Raw genomic sequence first — 18,437 nt, 5'->3', positions numbered from 1 at the left:
CTATAACTTATAATACTACTAAAACACACAAAACTAACTCACAGAACAGAAAAACCCATGGAATGCAAAAACAGCTGTTACTGCAACTACAGCCAAATGTCTCTTATTATCCATAAGCCACTGATTCCAAACATTTAATTAATGCCGATATGTACATAGAGGTAAAATACACAGATATTAAATACATTTTATCAAGGTTGGTTTGAGTTTACTTGTATCTTAATCAGGATTCTTTTTCTTGATCCACAGTTTAAGGCATACTTGGTGCTGCCAAGTTAAAGAAGATATACTGATGCAATGCACTGCAAGAATAGGATTTCTCTGGGTGGGGTACTGACATCTGCCCCTTATTCATTTGAGACTGTGAAAACTGGAACCAAGCAAATGCTTTTTCTTTTTTTTTTTTCTTCGACTCACAGCATACACTCACGGTGCACTCTTCACCGTTTCCAGCGCTTTGAAACATTGGAAAAGGCTTAGACACACTTCGTAAGTGGATTCAGCCGTGCCTGAGCTTGGCTGAGATTTACATCAGAAGTCTCTACACCGGACTGCTGGTCAGATATCAGCTTTGAGGTATGTCTCAGGTATGTTGTTGGCTGCAGCCCGACAGCCATTTGCCACAAGGGCTTATGTGGAATTTAACACAGAAAATACCTGAAAACATGAACAAGGTATACCCATCCCTATCTCTATATTGACAAATAGCTATATTAATAATAGTAATAATAATAATAATAATAATAATAATAATAATAATAATAATAATAATAATAATAATAATAATAATAATGTTAGGTCAGCTATAAAATTACTACATATTAACTAGACTATAATAAGTCTACTTTTACCAACTAAAGATAATATACAGCTAAAATAAAACATATACCACACAGATCAAACTAGCTGAATGAAGCATTTCATCACAGTCATATAATCATATTCAGTCCTTCAACTAGGTTTTATTCCAGTTTGCATTCTGGAAACAGAGATCAAAGTGTTTTATAATGTAGGAGAACAATAGCAATGAGAAAGACGATGTCAGTCAGTGGCAAAAGTCTTTGATTGTGTTTGTGACATTGTGCACATTCAAAAGGAGTCCTGGCTGAAAGTAAATATGATGCAACGAACCTGTAACTTCTACACACTAGCTTTTTATGTATTAAAGCAGGCGCCATATCATAAAACTATGATTGGGCAGACTGTCAACTTCTTAAACTTTTAAATCTGGTTGCTTTTGAAGAAAAGCTATTCTTCTCAATTCACAAGTGTTCAACTGACAACACTTTCTGGGTTCATTTTTCATTGCTTAAAAAAGTAACGTGGTGGTTGAATGTGACACTTGCCAGTTGTCTTTAGGCTTATTTTTCAAAGCTTAAATTTCCCACAATAAATTCACCCAAACTGTCTGGGCGTGGTAATGAGAACTGTCAATTAGCTATGATTAATAGACCGTGCTCCCACTTTCCACACATTGTTGTTGTTTGTTACCATAGCTACCTCCATGATATGCGTTCATCTGGGTAGACGGAATCTTCAAAAAAGCTAGCTAACTTAGTATATCAACTATCGATAGCTAAGGTAAGGATGCTGACCTCTCTTATGACCATTTTTGCTAGCTAGACAGGTTAAAGTAAAAGCACATTGTCTTTATGAAAGCAAACTAGCTAATGTTATTGATAACATCACCTTATGAATGCAAACTTGTTAGCTAATGTTAGCTAGATGAAATATAACCAGAAATTGTCTAACAGTCCTAAAAAGGCACTCCAATTTAAGTGAACTTAACATTAGTCAAACAATTGCATTGCCTTGCCTGGAGGCCAGCGGCACAAACTATGGGTGGCATACTATGAGGAGAACATTCTCAACCGGTTGAAAAACAGACAATTAATTTAAAACGCTTACTTCTCCAATACTAAAGAATGGACATATTTAATACTTTCATCATGTTCCTTCAATGCCCTCTTGTGCAAATTGCATATAGAAATCTAGAAGGTGTGACCAACCACCATGTTACTCCTTTAAAATAGTAAAGCAAGTTCAACATAATAGATACATCATCAATGGATCTTTCAAATGCTTAATTCATAACCTAATCTAAAGGAGATGAACATTTTGCCCCCATCACCCAACCTGTTGAAAATGGCAAATTCATTTTGAAAATCACTACTCTGTTCTCGAACTGAAGAAGGATGGTGTCACAGAAAGTGCCATATTGCAGCACCTGTCGGAGAGGGAAATAACGACATTATGAGCGTGCAGTTGCTGAGGGCTGCAGGCGGTTTCTATATGAATGTGATTTTTAGGGGTTTTCTCAGCCATATGTGGGGGTAAAACAGGCTGCGGTTTCACGTCTGATGACGATCCCTCAGGCAATTTCAAAGTTTTCAATGTTTCAATTTGAAAACAGATATTTGAACAATCACATTTTTTTCCCAGAAAGATAATATTACATTAAGCATAGTAGGGTATTGTGCGCTGTTAGAGGCAGGTGCCTTTCTGTAACTACGGAAGTATTTCAACAACAGTCTAGAAGTGTTTGTAGTGATGGCACAAATTATGGGAACACAGTGCTTAAAGAATAAGTTCAGTACTCTTAGAATTTCTGTGACCTTAGAATTATAAAGTTTGATCTGCGTTTGAGTGGTTTTGAGAAATTGAGCTTCAAATTTAAATAGTTAAATTAAATTGCTGGCTAAATGTTGTCAGTAAGTTGCTGTAATTGTAAATGGTAAATGGTTGGCATTTATATCATGCCTTTATCCAAAGCGCTGTACAATTGATGCTTCTCATTCACCCATTCATACACACACTCACACACCAACGGCGATTGGCTGCCATGCAAGGCGCCGACCAGCTCGTCAGGAGCATTTGGGGGTTAGGTGTCTTGCTCAGGGACACAACTCTCCGACTGCCAGACGACTGCTCTTACTCCCTGAGCCATGTCGCCCCCAATTGTAACTACATGTTCCGAAAAGTGTGCATGTAAATGTGGACAAAGGCATTATGAACTCTCCCAGCTAGGACATTTGCGTTGGGCCATTACATCTGCCAGCCGGTTCAAACTTGGCTGCAAGCAGATCTTCCAGCACATCAATGACCCCCCAAGCAAACATCAGAGTCCACAAAGAAATGTGGAAATGTGTTTAATTGACCACAAAATCTACATTTTACAAGGGGAACCTCAGTCTCTGGGACTTCATCATGATTGAAAATCTGCATTTTCAATTGAGGTAGGTAACAACCTCATAATTATGGACAGGTGTGACCTTGTCCCGGTAGTCCCAACTTTGATGAATCCAAATGTAACATACACAAAGATTATTTTCATTCAGTGCAAACAAGCCCTTTCAAAGAATTACATTTGTCTGGGAATTTATGTCTGGATTTACTGAATGCTTGTTTCGTTGTTACAAGAACTGCTGTTATAAACCAATGTTTGAAGGTATTGAACAAAAATACACTCGCTTTCTCTTTTTATATCACCCAAGCATACTGAAGTTACACGAGGAGGAAATAGCAGACACCTTGAGAGTTTGAAGAAATTGTGTGGAACTTGGAAACATTGATACATTACCATAAGCAGACCTTAGTTGCCAACTTTCGACTGATACTATCCACAAATACTATATTCTTAGATGGCAAGAAACCCAGAGGCAAACTACGTGAATGAATTTCAGAAGGGATAATATTTCTCTGGAATACCGCTTGTCTAGTTTGTGCACCCTTGACTCCTGTGAACCTTTTATTTGCAAATGTAAAAACTTTACATCTGACTTGAGGAGAATCCAGGACACGGCTCAGTTTGACAATGCTAAGCCAGTGCCAACTGACACAAAAATTAAAAATTGCTTTGAGTGACTCCCGGCTGCTTTCATGAATTTCATCAGTAAAAAAGCAAAAACGTAGAGCCACATTTCACCTTTTAAATCTACAAAACAATTCAGCACTTTAATTAGGCAGAAGCCTACATGAAAGACATATATTCACAACATTAATTAGCCCTTATAATTGGAGTCTAAACTAACCCTTAATGGCAACAGCGTGAGATGTCTACGAGGTCCTCTGCTCTCTCAGAGTGAAGATAATGAGAGACGATGAGATCTGTGTAATTGGCCGTGGCGCATTTGCAATTATTCACTGGAATGTCAACTTAAAGAGGTTTTTTTTTTGCACTGCTAAACAAGAGTACAGGGGTGTTAAAAGGTTAAAATAGACTGTTAACAGAACCATTTCTACTTTTGTCTTCATGGCCAGTTTTGAGGGTTTTTTTTCTGGATACTGCTTCCAGCTTCATTCTTTTGGGACCATGCGCATTCAGTTCATTTTACCATGCAGTTGTAGTGGGCAGGTACGTAAGGGCAAATTAGCCATTTTAATTCTGCTTCAAATTCAATAATCATCAATGAATAAAAGTATATACCGCACCTGTAGAGTGCTAAAGTGATGGTTTTTAACCCATGTGAATTGATTCAGAGGGGATGAATATGTCTTTTGTGCAGAGGTCAGGTGGAGGATAATGTTACGCGGGGTACTTTTGTACTTGCACGGTTCGATAATAATCGTTGAAATATAGATGTTGGCCACTGATTCCTATCCCACTGGGACAAATGGTTTGTAAACATTTGAGTGTGAATCCTTCCACACTGCAGTACAAAAGACTGAAGTCAAAACATTAGGCAAACATAAGGTTGGCTCCTGAAAATGCGATTCATATCCAAATGAATCTGAAAGTGTAATAACACAAAAATCATATCCAGAGTTTATATTATAAGAATGAAACTCAGCATGTATCCTCCACCTTTGACCTCACATCCAAATGCACAAAAAACAGATGCCTGATATAAATGCATTTCATAAGCGAATGAACAACGCAATCACAACGGGAAGGATTTCACTGGCTACGTATCATCACACTGAAGGCTGGCATTTTGTAAGCTAGTATCAACTGCCGTGTTGAAATGCTTCTGGTACGTGTTTTTAACCCTTTAATTTAAATGAATGCAGCCTGGAGTTCTTGGGGGATCCCAAAGGGTTAACGCACATCAACTGGCAGCTTCATGACTGTAGACAGTTAACCTACTGCCTGAAAGTCAACAATATAGAGACACCCACAGAATTATATTTCTACATTTCAAAGCAAAGTGCAATGATTACGTATCATTAAAATACGGGTTACGGAACATATGAGAAGAACAAGGCTCTGAGCATTGTGTGATTTTCCTGTCCTTACAGCGAACGCTTTCCTACAGCAAGATGATAGTTGACAGAAGTAAGATTAACACCCGGGTAATCCCACAGAGCCTGGCAGGTGGGAGTGTGTGCTCATATTGTGGCTTCTCCCTTTCCTGCCAAGTCAAAGCCATCTCTGCTAACACAGGGGCTTTCGCTTTCTGACAGGCCGGCTTCAGTTCCACACCAGGAAATCTAAGTGGTATAGACTGGAATCAGCTTTTAAGAGAAGCCTGGAGAACTGGTGTACATTTAAAAGAATCACTCTCAACACCCTGTCTACACATTTCAAAACCAAGGAAAAGCACATTGAATAAAATGTCTCCACAATGGATAGGTGAAGATAAGATGAATGTGTAAGAGTGTATAAGTAGCAACTGTAGCAAAAAGGACACTTACATGTAAATCTGAAGAGACTGTTATTGAATATTGAATGAATATTACTACTAATTACCCCAGTAATATTGTAACTGCAGACATACTCACAAAAGTATTCCTGTGAAATAAACATGATAAATTGCATCAAATTGAACCCAACCAATTTTTTTTTTGGATCAAATGATTCATGCATAAGAAAATTAAATGAAGCCATGTACTGTTTTCAGTTAACTGTATGCATTTTAAACATTTGTGGTTATGCCATCTTTAACTATCCGATCATTTTATCTCTACATCAGGAATCATCAAATCATGGTTTTCCCCCCTACCTTTATCTGGGAGTCAGGTGTGAAGACAGTCTGGCCAATCAGCAGCACTAATTGTTCAGCAAATTACCCGGGAGAAAATAAAACCATGGCTGGATTTGGATTCAAGGTCCAGATTGATGATTGCTCATGTACAGTATAGTGTATGTAAATGGTTAATTTACATACAATATAGCACCTAGCACTGAACTATTGATGCTTCTCATTCACCAATTCATACACACACTCGCGGTTTACACACACACACCGGCTATTTGGAAAAGCAGATTACTCTCAGAGGCTAATGCACAAGTCCATAGCTCCGGTGCTGGGGGACTGGTCCACTGCGGGTTTTTGTTCCAACCAATTTTACCTTAGTTTTAGTTTTCTGAAAGCTTCATAAACCAGGCTCTCCAGTACTTCAGCACAATGCGATCTTTAGGGTACAAAGTAGTCTGCGGCTGTAGCTGGTGCTTATACAAATGTCGGATCAAGATATGATTGAGCTAATTTGAAAAAATACGAACAGAATTTGACCGAAAGAGGCTCTGTTTTCATTAAGTAGAATATACTGCAGACTATAGTTATTACTTCACACGTCAGAATGAATGGTCTGGAGACAACAGGAACACTAATGCACTTGCACACGTGACTTTGGAATTTAGACACAGCCTGAAAATCCATTTCACTGTACACTCAGCAGTTGTAAGATGGCAGCCCTGCCGGTTTGTTTATGAAACTGAGGGATGGGTTTGGGAAAGTGAAAATAAAACTCTCTGATAAAGCTGATAGGTGTGAACTGACACCTTCCATACAGCTGACAGCCAGTGACAGATACTCTAGGCGTGGTTAGGGGTGGGGTTAACAAACCACTGTTCACGTCCATTAAGTTTGCCACCCTGAGGTGTGAATCCTTGCAAATCTGTTTTCACAGGAAAATGTTTTAAGATGTATCAACATTCAAAGAAGCACATCTTCTACAGTTATTTGCAGTGAATAAGACCTCATTTGAAAGCTGGGAATCTGTACTTTAAACTGTAAGGAAAGGAAAACAGACAAAAATATCCTGCGCTATTTGTGGAGCAAATTACCAGCTCCTGTCTCATATGTGATAATACAAAATGGGATAAATGTACAAAATTGTCAGCAGACTTTGCTATTTGCAACTAAGGGTTGTGACAGAAAGTAGGGATACTTTATACACCATTAACAGGGATCTTTAAAATTCTCTCCTTTTTATCAAAATATCTAAATAATTAGTAGGAAAGACCAAATCCACAAGAAAGGAAACTGCACTGTGCATTTAGCCTTATCACTGGTGATTTAGTGAGTTTAGTGTGCTGTTAGCGTTGTCACTGGTGATTTAGTGAGTTTAGTGTGCATTTAGCCTTATCACTGCCGATTTAGTGAGTTTAGTGTGCATTTAGCGTTATCACTGGTGATTTATTGAGTTTAGTGTGCATTTAGTGTTATCACTGGTGATTTAGTGAGTTTAGTGTGCATTTACCGTTATTAATGGTGATTTAGTGAGTTTAGTGTGCATTTAGTGTTATCGCTGGTGATTTAGTGAGTTTAGTGTGCATTTACCGTTATTACTGGTGATTTAGTGAGTTTAGTGTGCATTTAGTGTTATCACTGGTGATTTAGTGAGTTTAGTGTGCATTTAGCCTTATCACTGGTGATTTAGTGAGTTTAGTGTGCATTTAGTGTTATCACTGGTGATTTAGTGAGTTTTGTGTGCATTTAGCATTATCACTGGTGATTTAGTGAGTTTAGTGTGCATTTAGTGTTATCACTGGTGATTTAGTGAGTTTCGTGTGCATTTAGCGTTATCACTGGTGATTTAGTGAGTTTATTGTGCTTTTATCATTATCACTGGTGGAAATCTACAGTTGTTCCTGAGGGACTGAAGGATGATAGCGCACTTAACCACCCCAAAAATGGACACTATATTCCATTTACTGTATACATGTACATTCAGCTACATTTTGTGCATATTCAGAGGCTATCCACAAAGGTTTCAAAATAGTCTCTGGCTGGAAGAGCAGTTAGATAAAGCTGGCTCATATACAGTATACTCAAGGTAAGGAGAATGTCTGTCTGAGTCGTACAATGGTATGTATGATTAAAATAATGGAAAATAATGAAAGCTGCAGAGAATGATTATATTGACATGCTAGAGATTTTTGTGAACCTGGTGTATGTGCTTCTGAAAATGAAATTACATGCATATGCAATATGTCTATGAGACTATACCACTATACTAATGTAGATTTACCCGACAATATATTTTACATTACACAGGATATGATGTTAATTTCCTTGTGCTTATGAATACACATTTCAATAAACATTAATTAATGTGTTCGAAGTTCACATATGATATGTTTTGATCATCTCAGGAGACAAACACAAGGAGAATAAAGATAGACCTGTTATTACCTGGATCACAGCTGGAAGACTACTGACATCAGTGGCCAAAACACTTCATGACTTATATGCAAATAGTAGTATAGAAAAAATAATACAGATAATAATGTAGTAGTAATTAAAAGAAAAGCCATGAATGTAAAGGACCATTTTTTAATTGAAGAACTGTCCATTTCTGGAAAGGTAGAGTGAAGAAGTGTTCCTATTAAACTTTTCTGCTTTTCATAAACTAAACTAAAGCAGTTTCTTAGTAGAACACACTGTTCAACCCCAGAGCATACACGCAGATGGTAATACAGGTAATAGAATAAAGAGTGCATTCGTGATGTAGTATAGTCATGTCCTGCTTCTCTGTACCAGATTGTTCAACCTTTACTCTTATCTGTACGCCCTTGTTATCTTGTCAAGAAAAGAGTTATGGGTTTTTACACACCATGAACCAGAGGAGGATATTTAAAAGAATAAAAATAATCTTTAAAGGTCAAATCATTTAAAGTTCAAAAGGAGGGCAAAGTAAGTTTCACCAGGATCCCGCACTGTGTACCTATGAATTATAAAATCTCTGCCTGGTTTGCAGAGATGGGATTGAGGCATGCTGGTAAAGGCTGGTATTCAAAGATTTGAAAACCAGAAGCACAGAGTAAGAACATTACATGGAATAACTGAGCAGCGGAGTACATATGACCATGGGAACAAACCATGAGCAAGGTAGAGGTACAACTCCATTAGCATCCAGAAAGAATGCTGATTGGACGGGAGCAAAAAACTGACAGACATTTGATCGACTTACACGCCCACTAGTCAAATCTGTTTTCGTAAAATCTAAATTCAAATTGTTTTCCGGGAAGTGGATGGAAAAAAGGTTTGGTGTGAAAATACACAGGTATTACAATTTTAAATATATACTTTAAGATGTATCCGTATGGTTATGTAGAATTGACTAAATTGAGGAAAAGGTGAATTTTGATTACAGCTTGTCTTTAAGAAAGCTTCTACTGATAAAGGGCTTTCAGTCTAGAAATTCGGAAAAAAGTACAACAAAAGCTTTTAGCTAGATGGATTTTATACAGAACTTATGCATGACATTATCTTTATTTCAGTATGTAATCTTTCTGCAGTGTATCAAAAGTATCATAGAGTTTCAGAAGCATGTGATTCACAGGCAGAGTGGGTTTCACTTCAGCTTACAGGACTTCTGATACCCACAAGCACCCTATCAGATATTAAAAATACAATTCTGAAAAGCAAGTTACACAAAGGGTATTATTCTGATGTGGAAAACAGAAGGTTTAATTTCAGAACAGTTTATTTAAACACTGGGAAAACATAGGACATGCTTTAGTATGACTGATAAATTGGTTTGTTATTAAATCGAGCTAGTTAGCTATTCATTAATTGTTACTTTTCCATATGGAGATTTACCAATTATCAAGTTTGACCAGTAATTCAGGCCTTATTTAAATTAGTAAAACATATTTTGTTCTCTCTGGATTGTGAAACCATTGCAGCATATAGAACTTCTGCATTTCTTTTCTCTACACTATTTTAAGGGACCCCAACTTGAACCTCATTATTTTTATTTTTATTTTTATAGTTTATTCTACTTGGTTTAAGTGCATTCCATCTTAGTTCTGTCATTCCGTCATAAAAGGGAAATAACTCACCACTATATCTATAGAACGCAGAGCACAGAAGCCACTATTTAAAAATGGCCAGGAACTAAATCTGCCCACAAAAAAGGTTAAATATTTAGTATCATTCACAATATTAATGCAGACAATATACACAGATAAGCCAAAACATTATGACAACCTGCCTAATATGCTGTTGGTGCAGTTCTGACCTGCCTAGGCATGGACTCGACAAGACCTCTGAAGGTCGTAAAAAGAAAGCTGGACTTATCGAACCAGGTGACCTTCCCCATACACAGCAGGGTAAGACGCACTGTGAGCAGTGATTCGGCCCTCATCAAAGTCACTCAGGTCTTTAGCCTGCCCATTTCTCCGGCATCCAACATGTCGACTACGAGAACCAACTGTTGGCTTGCCGTCTAATATATCCCAGACCTTGAAATGCGCCGTTGTTACGAGATAATCAACGTTATTCACTTAATCTATGAGTGGTCCTAATGTTTTCCGCTCATCAGTGTATATAATTGTAAATGAGACCAGAACGCAAACTATAGGTTTTACATAACCTATGTATATGCATAATCTCTTTGGTTAACATTTCGAACCAAGTCCCTCCCTCCCTGAGAGACCTGTCTTTCACTGGTACTGCTGCCTTCTACTGGGCCTTGAAGTATACGACTGCACAGAGGGCAAGAACTCTAGGTCGGTCACAGGGAGATCCCACACAAACATTTTATTTTTAATGACTGATAATTTAATGAAATTACAAAAAACACTGCGGGGAATGGAGGGCAGGCAACAGAAAAACAAAACAACACATGCCTGCCCTATAGTGTTCTGGCCCCAGTGTCATAACGCAATAATGAGCAGGGTGTTAATGCGTTTTCCGCCATGCAGAGTGGCAATCATCAGAGCCGCAATATTACAGAGCTGCATTATTACATTACTGCTTAGTTATTGCATAATTAGGACAAAGCTAGAAATTGCTTGTCAACCAACTTTGATCAACAACTTTCTGCAATTGGATAAACAAAGTCGATGAAGGCCCGTGAGTTTTTTTTAGTTTATTATTTTTTTTAAATCCTTCATAAAAACCACAGCCGTGTTTTCACGGCAGCGCCCCGAATAAACCCACTCAATGTACAATTAGAGCCGAGCATTATGCCTCCTTCCCCGTGGCATAACAGCAACAGGAAAGGCACGGCGTGAATGTACTGAGAATGAGAGTTATTCCCTGCGCCCGGGCCTCATTATCTCTGCATGATCTGCATTTACACAATGCCCAGGTTTAGCGGCTGAACGGAAGCACATCAAAGCAACTTGGTCCAAAGGCAAAGCACTTCTTCCACCGCCGCGAAAGAAAAAAGCCCATCTCCCAAAGCACACCCCGACAGAGCCGGAAGATCTGCCAGCAGTCTACGCCCAGCCTGTTTGCTGCAGGCTGTTTGTGAGAATAATGTGCACTTGCTCGGGATTTTACAGACCAGGTGCGGGCGTCACTGCGTGTAATTGAATTCGGCAGCAATCACACTTTCAGGAACACCATTCGGCCGTGTCCTTAATACGCAAGCTTCGTGTGAACCTCTGGGCGATCGGCGAACTTACAGGCATTCAGCATATCTGTTGCCATTTTCACACTGCAGGTACAGATGTAAAGAAATGGAGAAATGGAGGTAAAAACCCAGAGAATTAGTTTTTTTTTTTTCTGAGAGGTTACAGAAAAGAAAGATTTTGTTATGAAGAGTCACTTTGTTTCTACACCTACAGCTGCTAACCTACAGAGTTGGATGTTCACAGTAAATATGCGGTCAGCGATGCTAGTGACACGAGCAGTAGTCATGACACTAGCATTAAGCTTTCCCAGGAAACTGAGAGCTTGTTTCTTGGTGGGATATCATTCAATGGCTAAATCAATAAATACATAAACAAAGCCTTGATGCTTTAGGTGCCATTTATAAAGTGGTGACATTTATCCATGCTTTCTAATCATGTGCTCAGGTTTTAGAGGGCATGTGATTTATAAATGGCCACCATGACCCTTAATTTATATGGTCTCAGGGTTTCTAATGGGATCCTGACAACTTGATGGAAACACAGCGTTTCATTTTCTATAACCCAGAGCAGGCTTGCACATTTAATGTGAACATGACCGTTGTTAGCAAAGAAACGATCCATACTGACCTCTGGTAGGATATCTGATTGTGGATAAGTCGAGCTCTAGGGGGGGAAAACAAAAGGTTTTGTTCACGTGGTTAGAAAACAATGATGGACCCAGGATCACGTCAGCTTTGTAACATGCATCCAGACAGAATCAATCTTATCGGCGAATCATGCCAATTGTTGCAGATTATCAGTATCTCATCCTATTGAACCAATTCTCTTGGATTGTGGACAGCATATATAGACACACCACCGTTTTAGAAAAAGTACTTTTTCAATTAAATATAGGGCTAATATCTATAAATAGTATTTGATAGATATGATAGTATGCCTAAAGTCTCAAATGGGAACACTTTCTGGTTAACAAAATAAAAACCTCTTCACAGCTTAACCTCGATTTAAACACATTTTCAAGTTTGGCTTAATAAGACTATAGCCTGATGGCATCTAAGTGAAGGCACGCACAGTCACACGTTAACACATACTGTTACACCATGGGCTGCGCACTTGTTGTTTTGTTTTTTTCAGCCTGGTTTTAATTAATACGATTTTCAAGCAGCAGTTCATATTTCTCAGAGACAGAACCTATTCAGAACAACTTATTAAAATTGTTCAGAAGACCCAGTGTCCTTTTGGAAGGCAGGGTAGATCTGGAGATTTTTCATCTGACAAAGCAAAGCGAATGGCATGAGAATGGACAGGAAACACGTTATGCTGTCAGAATGCCAAGGTCCAGATGTGACATTGTGAGCCACTGGATGATGTACAGGACTTTGGTACAAACCATTCACTCTGGAACATTCAAAATCAGCATATAGCCTGGGATATCTGAGACTGCATACATATAGCTACAGAAATGTGAAGTACAGCTTTAGCAGAACACAATTCTGTGTCATCTGCACCACAATTTTGATCTAAAATATTGTTCCTGATAGTAGTGTTTTTCTTTTTGGAATAATAAAATGTCCACGTGTCATGCACAAATTGTGAATGGCACAAGTAATACTATATACTATATTATATTCATAATATATATGAATGCTGATAAAGTGATTGACAAAAAAAGAAGAAGAATATTTCAATACATTGTGGATATTGAATTATATATGTTACAGAAGTCGTGGTGGTACTCAGTTTCTCATTGGCCCTGCAGTTCAACCAGAGAAAAGCACATCTCAATAGCTTTTTAACATCCTTAAACACCAGGCACCAGAGCAATAATTAATTACTTGCTATAAAATGGAAGTGCTTCTTAGCGTGTGCTTGAGACTTTGAAAGGCAATCAGCACATGCTGCATTTGCTTAATCCACTCTGATAGTTGTAATTAAATGGATAAGAAGACCATTTTATTTGTAAAAAAGCTCTATCCTTCTCTTTGGAGGTGTGCCTCGATCCACACTTTCTTGTGTGAAAATGTCCTCATTCTTCTACCTAACAAGGGTAAAATTATCATCACACATAAACCCAAGCTTATGTGATAGATTAAACAATGTAAGATCGTTCCAAATCCTGTGATTTCATAACAACCTGATTAAAGAATACATATTCAACACAAAATCATAATCTGCATTTCTTACACAAAAACGCAGGAGGGAGGTCTATCATCTCTGTAAGCATTTTCCTAACGGTACATAAAATTGAAATTATGTAATGGACATTATTTGTATTTCATATTCTTATGGCATGTGATTCCAGGCTAGCTGGTATTTTTTGACAAAGATAACCTGCTTCAGCTGGTTCCAGTGACCGACCTGAAAGGATTTAGATGATGCAATGATGCAACAATAAACACATATCTACTCACAGAAATCCATATGAGATACCATACACAGTAATACATAACAGTCTGGATTGTCCATACAATAATGTGTTTGAAGTATAAAGGCTGTCATTACCAAATAATTCAGGAATAAACAGGAAGGGAAGCCAAACAATGAATGAACAAACTGAAAAAAAAAAACTTGATGTGTAAAGTACAGCGCACACCACACACACACACACACACACACACACACACACAAACACAAACAAACACACACACACACACACATATACACACAAACACAAACAAACAGACACAAACACACGCACACGCACACACACACACACACACACATGCAGTCACACACACCAAAGCTAAAGAAACTTTGGCATACTGAGAATAGAGGTGCTTTCAGTCAGAAAACCTTCAGAGTATTGCAATCAACAGAGACTACACTGATGAAGGTCGACTGATTGAAACCTCAACTGTACAAAAGAAACTTGCGATAAATCCCAGTGTGCCAAACTGTCTCGCACTAAAAGTATCTTTACGGCACCAAGGGCTAAAAATATTACTTTCAGACCTGTGAATGCTTCCTTTACAGAATTACACACACTGCTATGTTCACACGTTTCCTTTTCCATAAAGATAATGAAGCAACAACATTCACTTTCTCGATAACGGCAGCATGGCCAAGCATTACTGAAACGGCACTGAAATGAAAGATATTTTTTATTTCATTTATATACCTAAAAATACATAACTGCAATGATGTGGGAAGCAGAAACCCTCACACATATGAGTTCTCCAGGAGGGATCCATCTGTATCTCTATTAAACTGGACAAATATTTCAACAATTCATACTTCTGCCAAGTCATAGTTAAAACTACAGGTATTTAGGAACAATAATTCCTATCATATAATAATTAAACCTATTATCATCTCCAAATATTCACTCAAAAAATACCAACAAAATATGAATTCACATTTTATTTTGTATTACTCTCAGTTATTACATTTATTTCAGGCCTTTTCTGGCTTTCATACTGAACCATTTTGAAACTGCCTTTAAATATGAGAGGCATTCTCTTCCTCAATCTTTTTTTAACAAAATAAAACCTTCTAGAATTCCTGAAGGGGTCATGGGACAGGTCAGCGACTGTTGAACGGGTGTATTTCCCTCACTAGAAACTGAAGTGAGCACCGTGTGTGCTGTTGTCTCTGTGTGCTGTTGTCTGGGAAATACCTGGACCGCGCACACGCCAATCACATGACACTTCAACAGCCCCAGTCCTCCATCAGATGTCAGGAACGTCTCACAGACTCCTCCAGATGAGATGGGCCAGGATGAGATGAGCTTCAATAATCCCCAAGGGGAAATGGGTTTGACAAACACGCGGCCCCAAACACAATCGCAGACAACCAGGGCAGAGTCCGATACAGGACTACAGCAGACTGCACAGAGATCCCACCATGTCCGAGCTAATGTTCTGCGTGACTACAGACTGAGAACATGGCCGTGCTTTGTGTGTAGTGTGGAGGGGAATGCGTTCTTTGTGATATCGTGTTGTGCTGCTTTTTTCAGAGCTGAGGGTTGGCATTGATTAACTCAGACGAGTCGCTTGGCCAGGATTAGCCCACGACGCAGCTGATTCCCACGCCTGCAGGGATAATCCCAGCACGCACACCCTTTCACGTGTGCGGGTAAGTATTGATCCGAGAAGCAGGGGGGAGGGAATCCAGATAACTGGTCTACGGTGGCCAGCGCGGCTGCCAGAAGCTCTCCGGTGTTGGTAACTCCACAGAGGGCTGGGCAGACATATGGGAGTATAAACCCCCATAATCTCTGTTCGGCTCCAGAACATGGGCTGCAGATGGTGTGCCATCAAGTTCCCTCGGACAAATGCAGCAATGTTGGAAAGACATGCATGCAGTACAGCACACATGCGCACACACACGAGCAGAGACACATCCCACGCACACAGACATACACAAATACACATGCGCACATACATAAATACACATGCGCGCGCACACACACACACACACACACGCATACACAGGCACACGCACACACACACACACACACACACACAGGTGCAAGAGCACACACACATCCCACACACACACACATACACATGCGCACACACACACACACACACACACACGCACACACACACACACTGAAGCACACAGACACATCCCAAGCACACACACACACGCATACACACACACGCATACAAATACACACGTGCACACACATACACACACACAAATACACACGCACAAACACACACACACACACTCGAATACACGTGCGGACACACACACAAATATACATGCGCACACACACACACACACACAAATACACGTGCACACACACACACACACACACAGAAGCATACTGATACAGAGACAGCTCACAAATCACAGACACACACATACACGTACATATAGTGGGGTCCAAAAGTCTGAGACCACATTGAAAAGATTTCACTCACACTGTTATGCTGGTAATATAATATGTAATGAAAAAGTTTGCATTACAGTTTTTTTACAATCACTTCGACAGTAATTTCAAAACTGTAGACACAAAACTCAAAACGGATAATCGAAATGCATGCATTTTTCAAAACCCTAAACACTTTTTTCCATTGCTTGGATACGATATACATAAAAACATAATAACTTGTTCACAATGACACGATTTAACGTTAAGTATTGGCATTTCAAAATGAAATACACACATTTGAAAACACTGTGTTTTTGTTCACTACATCTGATAGAGATCAAGCAGTGAGAGGAGGAGGAAGAGGAGGTTGTCAATGGAATGGCAGATGACAAGTACTCCTTCAGAGAGGTGGCCTTGTTTCGTCTTAGAGGTGGTGGTGGTGGTGGGGGGGGAGGGGGGGTTCATGTGGACAGTGTTTTTCACTTATTTTCTCACTTTGTACCTAAAAAAAAAAACCTTTTGTTGATATGAAGTTTTTTTGCAATTGCTAACAATTCATTTTTCCCAAAACTCTCCATGCAACTCTCTGCACCAACATGCAGCTTGGCACAACAGTTTTTCATTCATTGCAGTTGATGCACTATTTTCGGTCAGTGATTTGCAAATTGGACTGTATACGTGTGTAGTTTTTGGTGGTTCAGCCTGTTTTTGAAAAAATCATTCAGTTTGGTCCACATACAGTGCTCTTGTGTGAAAAGTTAAACTGTATCAAAAAATGCTTGCTTGCAATTGTAAAAAACTGTGAAACAAACCCACAGTATATTGTAATTATACAATTTTGCAGTATTCAGATTTTGTTCAATGATTCCACTCTCTTCTACTGTTTCCACTAGTCCCTTTCTTTAGAACCAGAAAAAAAAAACCATATTGAAATATGTATCAAGTTCTAACTTTCTAAACTAAATTTCTAACTGCAATATTAAAGTATTGTAAAAACAACTAAACAGTGAAGCTATAGGTATCTTGTGCCTGGGTGATCTAAACAAATGTTCCCAGAGTATTTCACGATAAATGAGTAACTTGAACCAGTAGTTGGAAGTGCAAGATTTCTTCAAAGATATGAATGCACAATGCATGTTTTGAACAGGCGAATAGGCTGTGTTACAAGGGCTAACTGTTTTAAGTCAATTTTGAAAATTGAGCACAAACTTGTAAGATTAGTGTCAAATTGTAAACAACTGTAAATTAGAAAAGAATGCAAAATGAAGCATTTTCACTGGTGGTCTCAGACCCCACTGTATGTGTACACTGTATGGGGCAGCCTGTAGCGTAGTGGTTAAGGTAAATGCCTGGGACACGCAAGGTCACTGGTTCTAATCCCGGTGTAGCCACAATAAGATCCTCACAGCCGTTAGGCCCTTGAGCAAGGCCCTTAACCCTGCATTGCTCTAGGGGAGGATTGTCTCCTGTTTAGTCTAATCAACTGTACGTCGCTCTGGATAGGAGCGTCTGCCAAATGCCAATAATGTAATGTACAGTACACATACATATACACACAAACACTGAGAAGCACACATACAACTGTAACATGTTTCTTGGTTGTAAATGCTAAAACCTTCACACACACCATTGAAATAGATCTCACTTGCGCCCCTGAAATATGTCTCTTGAATTCAACACTATGTATACATCCACACAACTAATGCTAGCACAGACATGCTACATATTCCTTCATCATGCAAATGCAGGCTGATAAAAGAGACTAACGGTGTCTGAAAAATGTGTTGCCATCTGATGGCCTTTTAACATCGACAAAACAAAAAGCAGCACAAATACATAATTAAATCCAGCAGAATTGTTGTTTTGAAGAAAACAGCGATGCAGAAATCTGTGTACTCATGCAACACGAAGATCAAAAGCAGCATCAGATATCCTCTGCTATTCTGTTTACCATTTGCAAGGTGCTTGTTAGCAAGGACATCTCCCACCACTATTGATCACCCTTTAATCCAGCTCCTGAATGCAGGCATCCTTCTGCCGGCAAAGAATCTGCGTACCGGCTCTCTTCCCTTACACAGCCAA

The 18,437-nt window shown here is 39.0% G+C and overlaps 1 protein-coding gene across 3 annotated transcripts in view; it reads right to left on the bottom strand.

The window, feature by feature from the left end:
- Positions 1-18,437, bottom strand: part of lsamp (limbic system associated membrane protein) — an 883,637-nt gene that overhangs the window by 10,191 nt on the left and 855,009 nt on the right. For 2 of the 3 annotated variants that reach the window (XM_061216950.1, XM_061216949.1), the window contains one exon: positions 12,161-12,196. The exons of the other annotated variant lie outside the window; for it this stretch is intronic. In XM_061216950.1, coding sequence (XP_061072934.1) covers positions 12,161-12,196 — 36 coding nt within the window. The remainder of the gene's footprint in view (positions 1-12,160; positions 12,197-18,437) is intronic. 3 annotated transcript variants of the gene reach the window in all.

The sequence above is a fragment of the Conger conger genome, chromosome 13 (genome assembly GCF_963514075.1).
Source record: "Conger conger chromosome 13, fConCon1.1, whole genome shotgun sequence".
Taxonomy (NCBI): Eukaryota; Metazoa; Chordata; class Actinopteri; order Anguilliformes; family Congridae; genus Conger; species Conger conger.
Note: the sequence above shows the minus strand (reverse complement) of the source record. Positions and strands in the feature narration are given on the sequence as shown.